The sequence below is a fragment of the Oncorhynchus mykiss genome, chromosome 8 (assembly GCF_013265735.2).
Source record: "Oncorhynchus mykiss isolate Arlee chromosome 8, USDA_OmykA_1.1, whole genome shotgun sequence".
NCBI classification, from domain to species: Eukaryota; Metazoa; Chordata; class Actinopteri; order Salmoniformes; family Salmonidae; genus Oncorhynchus; species Oncorhynchus mykiss.
Window position 1 is genome coordinate 73,321,611 of NC_048572.1, and position 13,570 is coordinate 73,335,180.

The following is a 13,570-nucleotide window of genomic DNA, read 5'->3' on the forward strand; positions in this document are numbered from 1 at the left end:
GGAGTAGTTGTTCCCCTTGCTCTGCAAGGGTAACGCTGCTTCGAGGGTAGCTGTTGTCGTTGTGTTCCTGGTTCGAGCCCAGGTAGGGGCGAGGAGAGGGACGGAAGCTATACTGTTACACTGGCAATACTAAAGTGCCTATAAGAACATCCAATAGTCAAAGATTAATGAAATACAAATGGTATAGAGAGAAATAGTACTATAATAACTACAACCTAAAACTTCTTACCTGGGAGTATTGAAGTGTTAAAAGGAACCACCAGCTTTCATATGTTCTCATGTTCTGAGCAAGGAACTTAAACGTTAGCTTTCTTACATGGCACATTGCGCTTTTACTTTCTTCTCCAACACTTTGCATTATTTAAACCAAATTGAACATGTTTCGTTATTTATTTGAGGCTAAATTGATTTTATTGATGTATTATACTAAGTTAAAATAAGTGTTCATTCAGTATTGTCATTTTTATAAATAAAAATCGGCCAATTAATCGCTATCGGCTATTTTTGGTCCTCCAATAATCGATATCGGCGTTGAGAAATCATAATTGGTCGACCTCTAGTGCATAGCATTTGAGCATAAGCAATGTATTGTCTTTTTCTACATGTTTCCTGCCAGACTAGACTTCCAAATCTACAAATGCTTATTGACAGGTGTTTAGTTTCTATTTCTTGTGGTCCTCTGTTGGATTGTTCCTCTTAACACTGCATTAAAATAACTTTGTCCTATTACCATTGTATTGTTGTGATAATTGTTTTTAAAATAATGTGTATCTGGGACTTAAGTCCTGGTTCTGGTCACAGTCCTATAATTGTTTAACAGCATTAGGTTACTGTTGTTATCTCCCGACATAGCTGGCATTCTCACACGTCATCAGCCCATCAAGCTGCTGGACAATGTCGGGCTCACCAACTTCCAACGGACAGGAACCGTGCACACAAAGGTCTGCGCGCTGTCTTGATATGCATTCTTTGGCCTATTATATGAAAATGTGCAGCTGGAGACTGTATGGTTGGGCAAAAAATTGTATTTTTATTTTATTCAACAGAATAATATTCTGAGTAACACATTTGCATCCAAAAGATAAGGGTTCATTATAGTATCACACTGGAGTTGTGATGGGCTTAATGGCCTTTTTAGAAGTCCAATGTCTGCGTCCATTTATGATGTCAGAACGTCAATGCATTTTCTGTTGAGCCCGCTATAAAAAAAATGTTGAACCTTCATTTAACTAGGCAAATCAGTTAAGAACAAATTCTTATTTTCAATGATGGCCTAGGAACAGAACTGCTTTGTTCAGGGGCAGAACGACAGATTTTTACCTTGTCAGCTCGGAGATTTGATCTTGCAACCTTTTGGTTACCAGTCCAACACTCTAACCACTAGGCTACCTGCCGCCCCATATAAGCTTTCTCTAGCAAAACGTGATAGTGAGAACATGATTGACATCGATCTGATTTACTTCTAGGTTGAAAGGGGCAACGGTGACTCATTGAAAAGCAAAAGGGCAACAACTGACAAACCAAAGTAGCTAAATCAAAATATGAGTACGCCTTGATTTTGCTCCTCTAGAGAACAATGCTACTAGCATTCATCCAGTCCACCATGGACACTTTAATGTCAACTTAAATGTCGCACCTAGTCCAGGACGGCACTTCATGTCCAACTGGCACCATTGCATCTAATTTTGGTAGGCGAAGAGGGAAGGTTTCATGTCATAAAGCATCTTTTGAATTGCACTTATAACGTCAGAGAAAAGTCACATCGTCTTGAGACTCCACCCAGCACCACTGAGTGTCATACCTCAACAGAACCTCACAACGGGGAATGGTCTGTTCCTCCACCCCCACGATTTCACCGGCCGAGGCCCCTTGTCTCTCCTCTGGGAGACCACAGTGCGGTGTCCCAGTTTCTCCTGTTCTCTCAGGAGGGCTAACAACTCCCTCTAGTGTCAACCCTGTGTCATTACAAGAAACGGCATTGGCGAGCATATGGAAGTAGCTGTCCCCAGAGATGCTATCTGGTACTTTCAACTCTTCTGGTTCTTCATTGGCATCATTTAGAGGACTCTGCCAGCTAGTTAGGGCCAGACTCAGGCCCTCCCTGCAAGGGGACAAGCCAGACCCAGGCCCCTCAGCCAGGCTACACTGGCTGCTTGTCAGGCTGCTGCCCCTGCTGGCCAGAGTGCCACGCTCCTCAAGCAGCCATCGCACAGCCTCCATGGCCTCATGCACCGTCACCAGCTGGTGCAGGATCCGCACGTCTGTAGCACGCAGACAGCACTGTGGAAGGAGGGAATGTGAGATGACAGTAGTGAGCAGAGGAATTTAGACTTAAAATGTTTTGAATGGAATGAGGGCCTCAGCTGGGTGAGGGGGGTGGGGTGGTGACAGAACTGTCATTAATAAAGGTGAAGTGGTTGTCACTAATGCCAGCCAAACATGGTCTGGTGGGAGAGTTATTTGGTCTGTTCCTCCACCCCCACGATTTCACCGTCCGAGGCCCCTTGTCTCTCCTCTGGGAGACCACAGTGCGGTGTCCCAGTTTCTCCTGTTCTCTCAGGAGGGCTAACAACTCCCTCTAGTGTCAACCCTGTGTCATTACAAGAAACGGCATTGGCGGATCCGCACGTCTGTAGCACGCAGACAGCACTGTGGAAGGAGGGAATGTGAGATGACAGTAGTGAGCAGAGGAATTTAGACTTAAAATGTTTTGAATGGAATGAGGGCCTTAGCTGGGTGAGGGGGGTGGGGTGGTGACAGAACTGTCATTAATAAAGGTGAAGTGGTTGTCACTAATGCCAGCCAAACATGGTCTGGTGGGAGAGTTATTTGGTCTGTTCCTCCACCCCCACGATTTCACCGTCCGAGGCCCCTTGTCTCTCCTCTGGGAGACCACAGTGCGGTGTCCCAGGAGAGTTATTTTCAGCATTTGTATTGCTTTGAAAAATAAACTCAATCATAGAACAACTGAACAGAATAAATGAATGCACACACACAGTTTGTATAATCAAATCGTACAGAACTATTCATAATTGCATTCTGCAAAGGAATCCTTACCATCTCCAGTTTCAAGTTTCTGATCCTGTCGGTCAGACTGTCGCTGGTGCGGTTGTCTCTCCCCTCCGGACGATTAGAACTCCACTCAGCACCGAGCGAAGCATCCCCCTGCATCCACCTCAACAGGCTCTCCGGAGTTTTCATCCCAATTTTATTTTCCAGCTCTTTCAAATCTGGAAATGAGTCGTACATACTCTCTTCTTCCATAATAAAATATTATGAAATCCTACTTGAATATAGAATTGTTAGAGAACTTTAGGGGTGGCTTACGCGCAACGATCCAAGCAAACAGTATATTGGAAATCAGCCCCGACAAGTTACCTGTGACACAAAACATGTTAGCTTGCCCGCAGGCATAGTCAACTTGAAAAAAAGACCTCACGTGCACATTGTGTTCCTGAACGCTCCATAATGAACTAGGATTCCATTGAGAGATTGGAGCAAACTTTTCCACTGACGGGTTTCAAATGCAGCGTTGAGCCATTGCAAAAACGTGAGAAATAACTGGATGCGTCGAAAGCTTAATTAATTATTCTCAAAGGCCGTCGATATTGTTACGCAATCAGTCAGAGACGGACAGATGTGGACAGCCAACAACAGGTAACCTAATATGTCCCGAGGCAAAGCCACTCGTTGACACAAAAACACGAGGAATGTAATTTAGGTGAATATGAACCTGAATATGAACTGCAGTCGGCAAGTAGCCTACCCGTGCTCAACTGAGAGATAGTGGGCACCTTCAGAATATGCGAGCATGTGTAAAATACGTTTTGATACTTAAAAAGCCATTTCATACGAATACATTTTTTTTTCGATTGTTAGATTTATTTATTTAATTTACTTATGAACACATGTCTAGGATATCCAACTATAATAAAACAATTGACAAGCTTATGCTGGCTTACATTATGGATCCAGATAACGACTTAATTACATGTCACATGACGTCAGAGTTGGCAATGACGTCACTTCTGGGACAGGTAAACAATAGCCATCTGACATTTGCTGTAATTGATTGGAAATGCCTGGGAATAGGTTATGATCAAAGATGAGCAACAAAAAGTTCACAGGGGCTCCATTTGGAACACAGTCTGCAAGGTTCTTTGTTTTTAATATTTCCATGAAATGACCCCTATGAAACATGACAACAATGATTGTAAACACCTCTTGTAAATATCTATTATAGCATTGTAGGTCTATACCAACAAATAAATAACAATCATAAACTCTTTCAATCTTCTTTTTCTCAATAAGGTTTGATGTTTCGGGAGTCTACCCATCCAAAAAGAAGATTGGCACGTTCACAGAGATCAACCACTGCAAGAGACTGATAAGTGACTTGGTAAATAAAAGCACATTACAGTATCTCATTCGATTTGATGTGATTCTCAAAACAATTTACTTGGAAGATACAGTATGTGTCAAGGCTTTGCATGACTCTCCTCCTAAATGTGTGTGTGTGCAATGCATGTGTTGAGCTGAACTAATAAACTACAGCTGAAATAATAAAGTGATATTTTATTTTCTATTCAATTCTATTTTATTCCACTCCTGTTTGTGTATCTCTCTGTCTGTGTCAGGAGCGTAACCTGGGTCCAGGTCGGTATGAGGTGGACACAGGGGACTTCAGCCCCCAGAGCAGGGCCATGGGACCAGGATGGAAGAGGGGGCAGGAGATGGCCCAGCAGGCTCAGATGCCCCATCTGCTGTATAGAGACACATGGTTGACCAACCGCTTCCTGGTGAGGGAGCAGCATCCATCATAATGATGATGACTTGTATCTGTTGGGAAATTATTTATGTTTCATACAGCATCTATCACTTCACAACATCACAGAACCGACACTGAAATAGACCCTGTTATTTTTGTTTGGTCTGTCATGTCCTATATAGATGCATTGATGCTTCTGTAATGAGGGCAACAGTTTAGGGACTTTTCAGCTCCAGTCGAAGCCAGTATGAAGGCTAATTATATTTTGATTCTGTACACAAATGTAGCTGTGTGAAATTAATATTACCACCAAACAATCAATGGAATGTGTTATAAAATGTGATCTAAACTGATGAAACATAATAATTATATTGGTGGAAGGTTCCAGTGTAACTAATGCTAAGCTGTTCCACAACCTAGAGAAGCAGGGTAGGCCCAGGGAGGTATGACATCCAGGACTTCACAGAGCTCTGTAAGAAGCCGTACAGTGTGAGAGGAGTGTGTGACAGCAGGGAGGAGAGGTTTAAAGACTTCATGAAGGTAATGCAGTAACCCGTCACTAGAGGGAGACAAATACTCACATACCGATATTCACATACAAGTATGTCACTGTGGTACTAGAACATTGGTCAAGTGCTTTACAGTAACTCAGCCTAGACTACTCAGGAGTGAGCAGCAGAACAGTGGCATGGAAAAAATCCCTAGAAGGAAGAAATCTTTAGAGGAACCGGTTTCCTTTTTCTCCACTGGGTAGAAGATAATTGATTAATGGTATTATTGTAATTTCTCCTTGTCATGTGACAGAAGCAAACTACTCCAGGCCCAGGGACTTATGGGAAGGGGGGCATCCCATCTGGGCTGCTGGATGAGAGGAGGAGGAAGCCGATTGGCTCCTGTCCCATGATGGACTTCAGTGCTGGAGTGGAACGCTTCCCAGACCTCATAGTGGTGAGTTAGTAGTCCTTAAATGTGAATGTGATTTTTGGCTGTGTATATATTGGAGAAAAGATCAGATGTATCAGATATGCCAATACAGTTGAAGTCGGAAGTTTACATACACCTTAGCCAAATACATTTAAACTCAGTTTTTCACAATTCTTGACATTTAATCCTAGTAAAAAAGTCCCTGTCTTAGGTCAGTTAGGATCACCACTTTATTTTAAGAATGTGAAATGTTAGAATAATAGTAGAGAGAATGATTTCTTTCAGATTTCATTTCTTTCATCACATTCCCAGTGGGTCAGACGTGTACATACACTCAATTACTATTTGGTAGCATTGCCTTTAAATTGTTTAACTTGGGTCAAACATTTCGGGTAGCCTTCCACAAGCTTCCCACAATAAGTTGGGTGAATTTTGTCCCATTCCTCCTGACAGAGCTGGTGTAACTGAGTCAGGTTTGTAGGCCTCCTTGCTCACACACGCTTTTCTAGTCCTGTCCACAAATTTTCTATAGGGTTGAGGTCAGGGCTTTGTGATGGCCACTCCAATACCGTGACTTTGTTGTCCTTAAGCCATTTCGCAAACAACTTTGGAAGTATGCTTGGGGTCATTGTCCATTTGGAAGACCAATTTGCAACCAAGCTTTAACTTCCTGACTGATGTTTTGAGATGTTGCTTCATTATATCCACATATTTTTCCTCCCTCATGATGCCATCTATTTTGTGAAGTGCACCAGTCCCTCCTGCAGCAAAGCACCCCCACAACATGTTGCTGCCACCCCCGTGCTTCACGGTTGGGATGGTGTTCTTCGGCTTGCAAGCCTCCCCCTTTTTCCTCCAATATAATGATGGTCATTATGGCCAAACAGTTCTATTTTTGTTTCATCAGACCAGAGGACATTTCTCCAAAAAGTACAATCTTTGTCCCCTTGTGCAGTTGCAAACCGCAGTCTGGCTTTTTTATGGAAGTTTTGGAGCAGTGCCTTCTTCCTTGCTGAGCGGCCTTTCAGGTTCTGTCGATATAGGACTCGTTTTACTGTGGATATAGATACTTTTGTACCTGTTTCCTCCAGCATCTTCACAAGGTCATTTATTGTTGTTCTGGGATTGATTTGCACTTTTCCCACCAAAGTACGTTCATCTCTAGGAGACAGAACGCGTCTCCTTCCTGAGCGGTATGACGGCTGCGTGGTCCCATGGTGTTTATACTTGCAAACTATTGTTTGTACAGATGAACGTGGTACATTCAGGCGTTTGGAAATTGCTCCCAAGGATGAACCAGACTTGTGGTGGTCTACAATTTTTTTTCTTAGGTCTTGGCTGATTTATTTAGATTTTCCCATGATGTCAAGCACAGAGGCACTGAGTTTGAAGGTAGGCCTTGAGATACATCCACAGGTACACCTTCAATTGACTCAAATTATGTCAGTTAGCCTATGAGAAGCTTCTAAAGCCATGACATAATTTCCTGGAATTTTCCAAACTGTTTGAAGGTACAGTCAACTTAGTGTATGTAAACTTCTGTCCTACTGGAATTGTGATACAGTGAAATAATCTGTCTGTAAACAATTGTTGGAAAAATTTACATTTTCCAAGCTGTTTAAAGGCACAGTCAACTTAGTGTTTGTAAAATTCTGACCCACTGGAATTGTGATACAGTGAAATACAAGTGAAATAATCTGTCTGTAAACAATTGTTGGAAAAATGACTTGTGTCATGCACAAAGTAGATGTCGTAACCGACTTGCCAAAACTATAGTTTGTTAACAAGAAATTTGTGGAGTGGTTGAAAAACGAGTTTTAATGACTCCAACCTAAGTGTATGTAAACCTCTGACTTCAACTGTATAGGGGAAACAGAATATATTAATGAATGAACAAGGTTTATTGGGAGAATAAGGGGGAGATGTCGTTTTTCACCAGCAGCAACACAGACAACACAGACAGATGCTTATGGGTGTTTGATGTTTCCTTCTCTCTGTGTTCAGGACTCTGGCCTGTGTCCTGGTACCTACAACTTACCGACCTTCACTGAGGTGCTCCTTAGTCGCCACATCAGCAAACGAGGTCCCTATGACCTCTTCACTGGCCGACGAGACAAGCCAATCACCTGTGGATATTTTGCTGCCCCGGTAACTAGGCCCTTCAATTAGATTTGATCTCAATTAGAATAACCTGTATAAAAGGTTAAATAAAAAATATATATTTAAGAACAATTATAAGAATTACATATTCAAAAGGGTGAAGGGAGTGCCATTGAGTGTTAAGAGAGCTGTTAAAGTGCATGTAGAGGAATTGCCAGACAAAATGGAGAATTGATATCTCATGGTATGTCATCATGATCCTCTGTGAAGATTGATAATTGATCCATTCCATCGTGAACTGATTAAATTATCATTTTTCGTACTACATTATGTTTCATAATTTTCTTTCCATTGTGATAAAAGCAGTTGAAAAGGAAACTACAGGTTTGATGTGAATTTCAACCTAAAACCCTGCTTGAATGTTACTTGCCTTGAGGACATCACTTCACATGCTATTTCTGAATAATTGGGTTATTTTGCCTCCTTCCTGCCCTAGAAAAAAGCCAATCTGAATCTGGCTACGGTCGCCAAGCCAGCAAAGGTCTTATGTGAGGACGTTCTGCGACCAGAGAAAAGACACCACGGCAAGTTTGGCACCCTAGAGCAGTACCCTTCCCTCCCTACAGAACGCATCTACCTGGGTTCCCTGCCCCAGTACCCACGGCCAGCGGTCAGTACAGCCCTGTCATAGTCGACTCATGTAAATGAGTATTCTACAATGAAAACACATTGCTATAGCGTATTGTAGACTAACGTAGTTAAAATATCAAGTAGTTTACAAGTGATCATATCCATGCAATTAGAGTGATATTCAGAATATGTTCCTGCTCTTTTAGCAGCATAGATGTAGTAATCAGATGTAGTTAGCTGGCTCACCTCCAGTCTTATACCTCAAACTCACATCAAACAATAACAGCAGAGACACTCTGGTCATGGATTCTATGAAGATGTTTGTCTGCCCAAAGTGGAGAACCGCAACCCTCCTCCCTTCCTCTCCTCCTCTCCTCGTATCACCCTGAGGGCCGAGAGGCTGATGCAGGGGAACTATGTGAGTGATGTTGACATCATCAATCTTCATCTTGTTTTTACTTTTCTTTTTCTTATACTGACCAAATAGACCTGTTTTAAGTTGAGGAAAGACCTTAAATCTTATCTTGACACCCACTTCTCTTCACCTCAACCAGACCACAGTGGGAGTGGGCCGTTACAACCTGGCTAAGAAGCGAACGAGGAAAACTCTAAAGAAAAACGTTAATGCTGGCTATCGCTACGTCTTCAAGTCCCGCATGCCCAGATATCTACATGACCTGCACAAGGACAACTTCAACCAGTAAGGTCAACCTTTCTTCTGAGGGCTTAGTTTTACGTTGTGGCTGGCAAGAGGTTAGTTAATACGGATGTGTATTATTTATGAAACTCAGATACATTCACAGGATCATTTATAGCTTAAGTTCACATCAGCTTAGTAACAATGTGATGGGAAAGCTACAGTAATACAGTGCCATCAGTAAGTATTCACACCCCTTGACTTTTTCCACATTTTAAATTAAGATGTTGTGTCACTGGCCTACACACAATACCCCATAATGTCAAAGTGCAATGAAAAGCTGAAATGTCTTGAGTCAATAAATATTTAAGCCCTTTTTTATGGCAAGCTTAAATTCAAGAGTAAAACATTTGCTTAACAAGTCACATAAGTTGCATTGACTCACTCTGTGTGCAATAATAGTGTTTAATATGATTTTTGATGACTACCTCATCTCGGTAGCCCACACATACAATTATCTGTACGGTTCCTCAGTCAAACAGTGAATTTCAAACACAGGTTGAACCACAAAGACCAGGTAGGTTTTCCAAAGCCTTGCAAAGAAGGGCACCTATTGGTAGATTGGTAAAAAAAAAAATATATATATATATATATCCCTTTGAGTATGGTAAAGTTATTAATTACATTTTGGATGATGTATCAATACGCCCAGTCACTACAAAGATACAGGCGTCCTTCCTAACTCAGTTACCGGAGAGGAAGGAAACAGCTCAGGGATTTCACCATGAGGCCAATGGTGACTTTTCAACAGTTACAGAGTGGCTGTGATATGAGAAACTGAGGATTGATCGACAACATTGTAGTTACTCCACAATACTAACCTACATGACAGAATAAAAATATTCCAAAACATGCATCCTTTTTGCAAATGTGGCAAATAAATGAATTGTATGTCCTGAATATAAAGCGTTATGTTTGGGGAAAATCCAACACAACACAGAGTACCACTCTTCATATTTTCAAGCATGGTGGAGGCTGCATCATGTTATGGGTATGCAAAATCCTAGAGGAAAACCTGTTTCACTCTGCTTTCAAACATACAGTGGGAGACAAATTCACCTTTCAACAGGACAATAACCTAAAAAACAAGGCCAAATATACATTGGAGTTGTTTATCAAGATGACAATGTTCCTGAATGGCCTAGTTACAGTTTTGACTTAAATCAGCTTGAAAATCTATGGCAAGACCTGAAAATGGCTGTTTAGCAATGACCAACAACTAGATTGACTAAATAATGTGCAAATATTGTACAATCCAGGTGTGCAAAAGCTCTTAGAGACTTACGCAGAAAGACTCACAGCTGTAATCACTGCCAAATGTGATTTAACGTGTATTGACTCAGCTGTGTGAATACTTACATAAATGATATATTTCTGTATTTCATTTTCAATACTTTGCTAAAAAATCTAAAAACATGTTTTCACTTTGTCATGATGGGGTATTGTGTGTAGATTGGTGCGAAAAAAATATATTTAGGACACTTTTTGAATTCAGGCTGTAACACAACTAAATGTGGAATAAGGGGGTATGAATACTTTCTGTGAACAGTCTTCTGTTATTGGAGTTATACACACCAAAATAGGCAATGTTATGTAACATAGTTATGGATCTCTCTCGTCAAAGTATTATAACTTTTTATACTTATTTGTTGACCTTTGGCTCACGGATCATACCACACTCGACATCATCTGTGACCAGTAGACCCATGCTGAAACATGTTAAATCCCAGTTTGATTTTCCAGGGAGAGGCTGAAACCCATCAACATTCCCCCACATAGGATGTCCTATTATCGGCCGCCAGAGGAGGTTTCGGCCGTTGCAGCTCTACACTCCTCAGGTTGAGAAAAGACTTAAGCACCAGCTCAATCTTGAACACAACACTAACACACACACACACACTTTTGAGAAAATAAAATGAAAGATCCTGTAACCTGATTCACAGTTACTTGTTATGTGTGAAGAAGGTCTATAGAGGGCAGTATAACTTCATGACCTTCACTGCTAGGGAAACCAAGGAAATCACAGTCCAATCAGAGATAGAAGTGTTTGTACGTTTGTATTCCATGTCAAGCCTGAAATATGAAACATGTTTTGCCCTTCACTGTCAAAGTTGGCTTATAGCAGTCTCTCTGATTTGATATGAGGAAAACACAAGTTAGATCACTATTTGCAGTTGCATAGCAACTTGTTGACACAACATTTCCTCAAAGATTGAGAGGTTAGTCAATAGTAGAGTTAGTGAATATAAAAATTTGATTACTAATGCCACAGGGGATAGTGAAATATTAGTCTCCAGGGGAATTCAGTCTGATGACAGGAGGGTTCAGCGTTACATGAGGTAGGCTGTCCATTCATATTTGGCTTTGAAAGTGTTATGTTGATTTTTTACAACTCCGGCTTCTGCCTTCCAGTTTCAGGGAAATCGTTAAATGAAACAAACAGCAGAAATGGGGTCTAGATGTGGATGTCATTGAAGGCCACCATTATAAGCAGATTAGGTTTTACTACAGCTGTCAGTGAAATTAGCTGTGATTTATTATTTATGAATCATAAAATGGGTTTGTGGGTTATTTGTGGAGTAACCCTGGTTTTCTGCCAAACCAGTTGAGGCTTGAAGTATTGAAGGGCGCTGAGAAGTGGATATAAAACCACAACCAGAGAGACTCACACCAGTAGGGAGAGGATCTGTTTGTCCTAGACCTGACTGGACCAGACCAGGACACACACACACATCTATGTTTGTTTAAATAGATAGAGGAACATATATTTCAGCTGTTGAGTCCATGATGATGATGATATCAAAGTGTGGCGTATGGGTTTGCATGCGGCGAGTCGGGGGTCAGAAAAACACAGTGTTACAAACGAGGCCACTGGGCCAGGAAGGAAATCCTCCTGGGTCACATGATTTTTGGAAGGGCCTCGACTAGCAAACAAAAACCAGTTGGGTTGGGTGGGGAGCTTTATAGACTTTTATTGCGCAATTACGCAAGAAAACACTCAATGAACTCAACAGGCAGTTTACTTTTCTTGAAGAAAATATAAACACTCAAGTGTTGAGGTCTCAACATATCCATGTCAGAAAATACACTATCCACAAGGAATTTCCTCAAATTCTCCTCAGGGGAAGTTTGGTACACAGCTTTAACTGACGGAGAAGGGGAAAAGAGGGGGAAATCAGCAAAAGGAAAAGCATTGTTAATAGATAGCTCTGCCTCATGCATATTTATTTACATGGCCCAGGCCAGGACCATACAGCTGGTTTCAGTTAGGAGCCTACAGACAGATGAAGTGATAGTATAACTTCATGGATCGTACGTGTAGAGAGAACCTCTCTCAGATTTGTAATTGTGTTGCATTTTGGGTATTTATGCTTTATAATACCATAAAGAGCAGTGGAGCCAGTTGATAGACTAACATGATAATTGAGAGGAGAATGGAGACTGAAGAAGAAGACATTGTGATACAGTGAATTATAAGTGAAATAATCTGTCTGTAAACAATTGTTGGAAAAATGACTTGTGTCGTGCACAAAGTAGATGTCCTAACCGACTTGCCAAAACTATAGTTTGTTAACAAGAAACTGTGGAGTGGTTGAAAAACAAGTTTTAATGACTCAAACCAAAGAGTTTTAATGACTCCAACCAAACATTTCAGACTTCAACTGTATAGGGGAAACGGAATATATGAATGAATGAACAAAGTTTATTTGGGGAATAAGGGGGACATTTAGGTTTTCACCAGCAGCAACACAGACAGAGACAACACAGACAGATGCTTATGGGTGTTTGATGTTTCCTTCTCTGTGTTCAGGACTCTGGTCTGTGTCCTGGTACCTACAATTTACCGACCTTCACTGAGGTGCTCCTCAGTCGCCACATCAGCAAACGAGGACCCTACGACCTCTTCACTGGAGACTGAATAAGAAGAAGACATGCACATGTAAATATTTACAGTGGATCATACCCAGGATGTACTCAAGTCCTCCTGAATCTCTAACAAGACATGAGAGCAAGTGCAACAGGGAAAACATTAAGCCAAGAATTACCCCAAAATGGTCATACCGTCAGCTACAGTGCCTTGCGAAAGTATTCGGCCCCCTTGAACTTTGCGACCTTTTGCCACATTTCAGGCTTCAAACATAAATATATAAAACTGTATTTTTTTGTGAAGTATCAACAACAAGTGGGACACAATCATGAAGTGGAACGACATTTATTGGATATTTCAAACTTTTTTAACAAATCAAAAACTGAAAAATTGGGCGTGCAAAATTATTCAGCCCCTTTAAGTTAATACTTTGTAGCGCCACCTTTTGCTGCGATTACAGCTGTAAGTCGCTTGGGGTATGTCTCTATCAGTTTTGCACATCGAGAGACTGAAATTTTTTCCCATTCCTCCTTGCAAAACAGCTCGAGCTCAGTGAGGTTGGATGGAGAGCATTTGTGAACAG

The 13,570-nt window shown here is 41.3% G+C and overlaps 2 protein-coding genes across 2 annotated transcripts; one reads left to right on the forward strand and one right to left on the reverse strand.

Moving 5' to 3' along the window:
* Window positions 1–1,017: 1,017 nt before the first annotated feature.
* LOC110530521 (leucine rich adaptor protein 1-like) lies at window positions 1,018–3,315 on the reverse strand. Its single transcript, XM_021613675.2, has 2 exons — window positions 3,058–3,315; window positions 1,018–2,280 (listed from the first exon to the last, which is right to left on the reverse strand). The coding sequence occupies exons 1-2, from the start codon at window positions 3,262–3,264 to the stop codon at window positions 1,747–1,749; spliced, it is 741 nt and encodes a 246-aa protein (XP_021469350.2). The 5' UTR covers window positions 3,265–3,315; the 3' UTR covers window positions 1,018–1,746.
* A 241-nt stretch (window positions 3,316–3,556) lies between these two features.
* LOC110530520 (lymphocyte expansion molecule-like) lies at window positions 3,557–13,224 on the forward strand. Its single transcript, XM_021613674.2, has 11 exons — window positions 3,557–3,657; window positions 4,312–4,399; window positions 4,638–4,799; window positions 5,189–5,308; window positions 5,573–5,716; window positions 7,697–7,840; window positions 8,289–8,462; window positions 8,709–8,840; window positions 8,977–9,122; window positions 10,863–10,957; window positions 12,931–13,224. The coding sequence occupies exons 1-11, from the start codon at window positions 3,638–3,640 to the stop codon at window positions 12,975–12,977; spliced, it is 1,272 nt and encodes a 423-aa protein (XP_021469349.1). The 5' UTR covers window positions 3,557–3,637; the 3' UTR covers window positions 12,978–13,224.
* Window positions 13,225–13,570: the final 346 nt, after the last annotated feature.

What these genes read in the sequence shown, in the direction of transcription:
- LOC110530521 (XM_021613675.2), bottom strand. Translation starts at nt 3,264, where the DNA reads ATGGAAGAAGAGAGTATGTACGACTCATTTCCAGATTTGAAAGAGCTG. An exon ending in GAAACTTGAAACTGGAGATG is followed by an intron (nt 2,281 to 3,057) that starts GTAAGGATTCCT and finishes CTCCTTCCACAG; the next exon opens with TGCTGTCTGCGTGCTACAGA.
- LOC110530520 (XM_021613674.2), top strand. Translation starts at nt 3,638, where the DNA reads ATGTGGACAGCCAACAACAG. An exon ending in GGTTTAAAGACTTCATGAAG is followed by an intron (nt 5,309 to 5,572) that starts GTAATGCAGTAA and finishes GTCATGTGACAG; the next exon opens with AAGCAAACTACTCCAGGCCC. An exon ending in GGCTGATGCAGGGGAACTAT is followed by an intron (nt 8,841 to 8,976) that starts GTGAGTGATGTT and finishes CACCTCAACCAG; the next exon opens with ACCACAGTGGGAGTGGGCCG.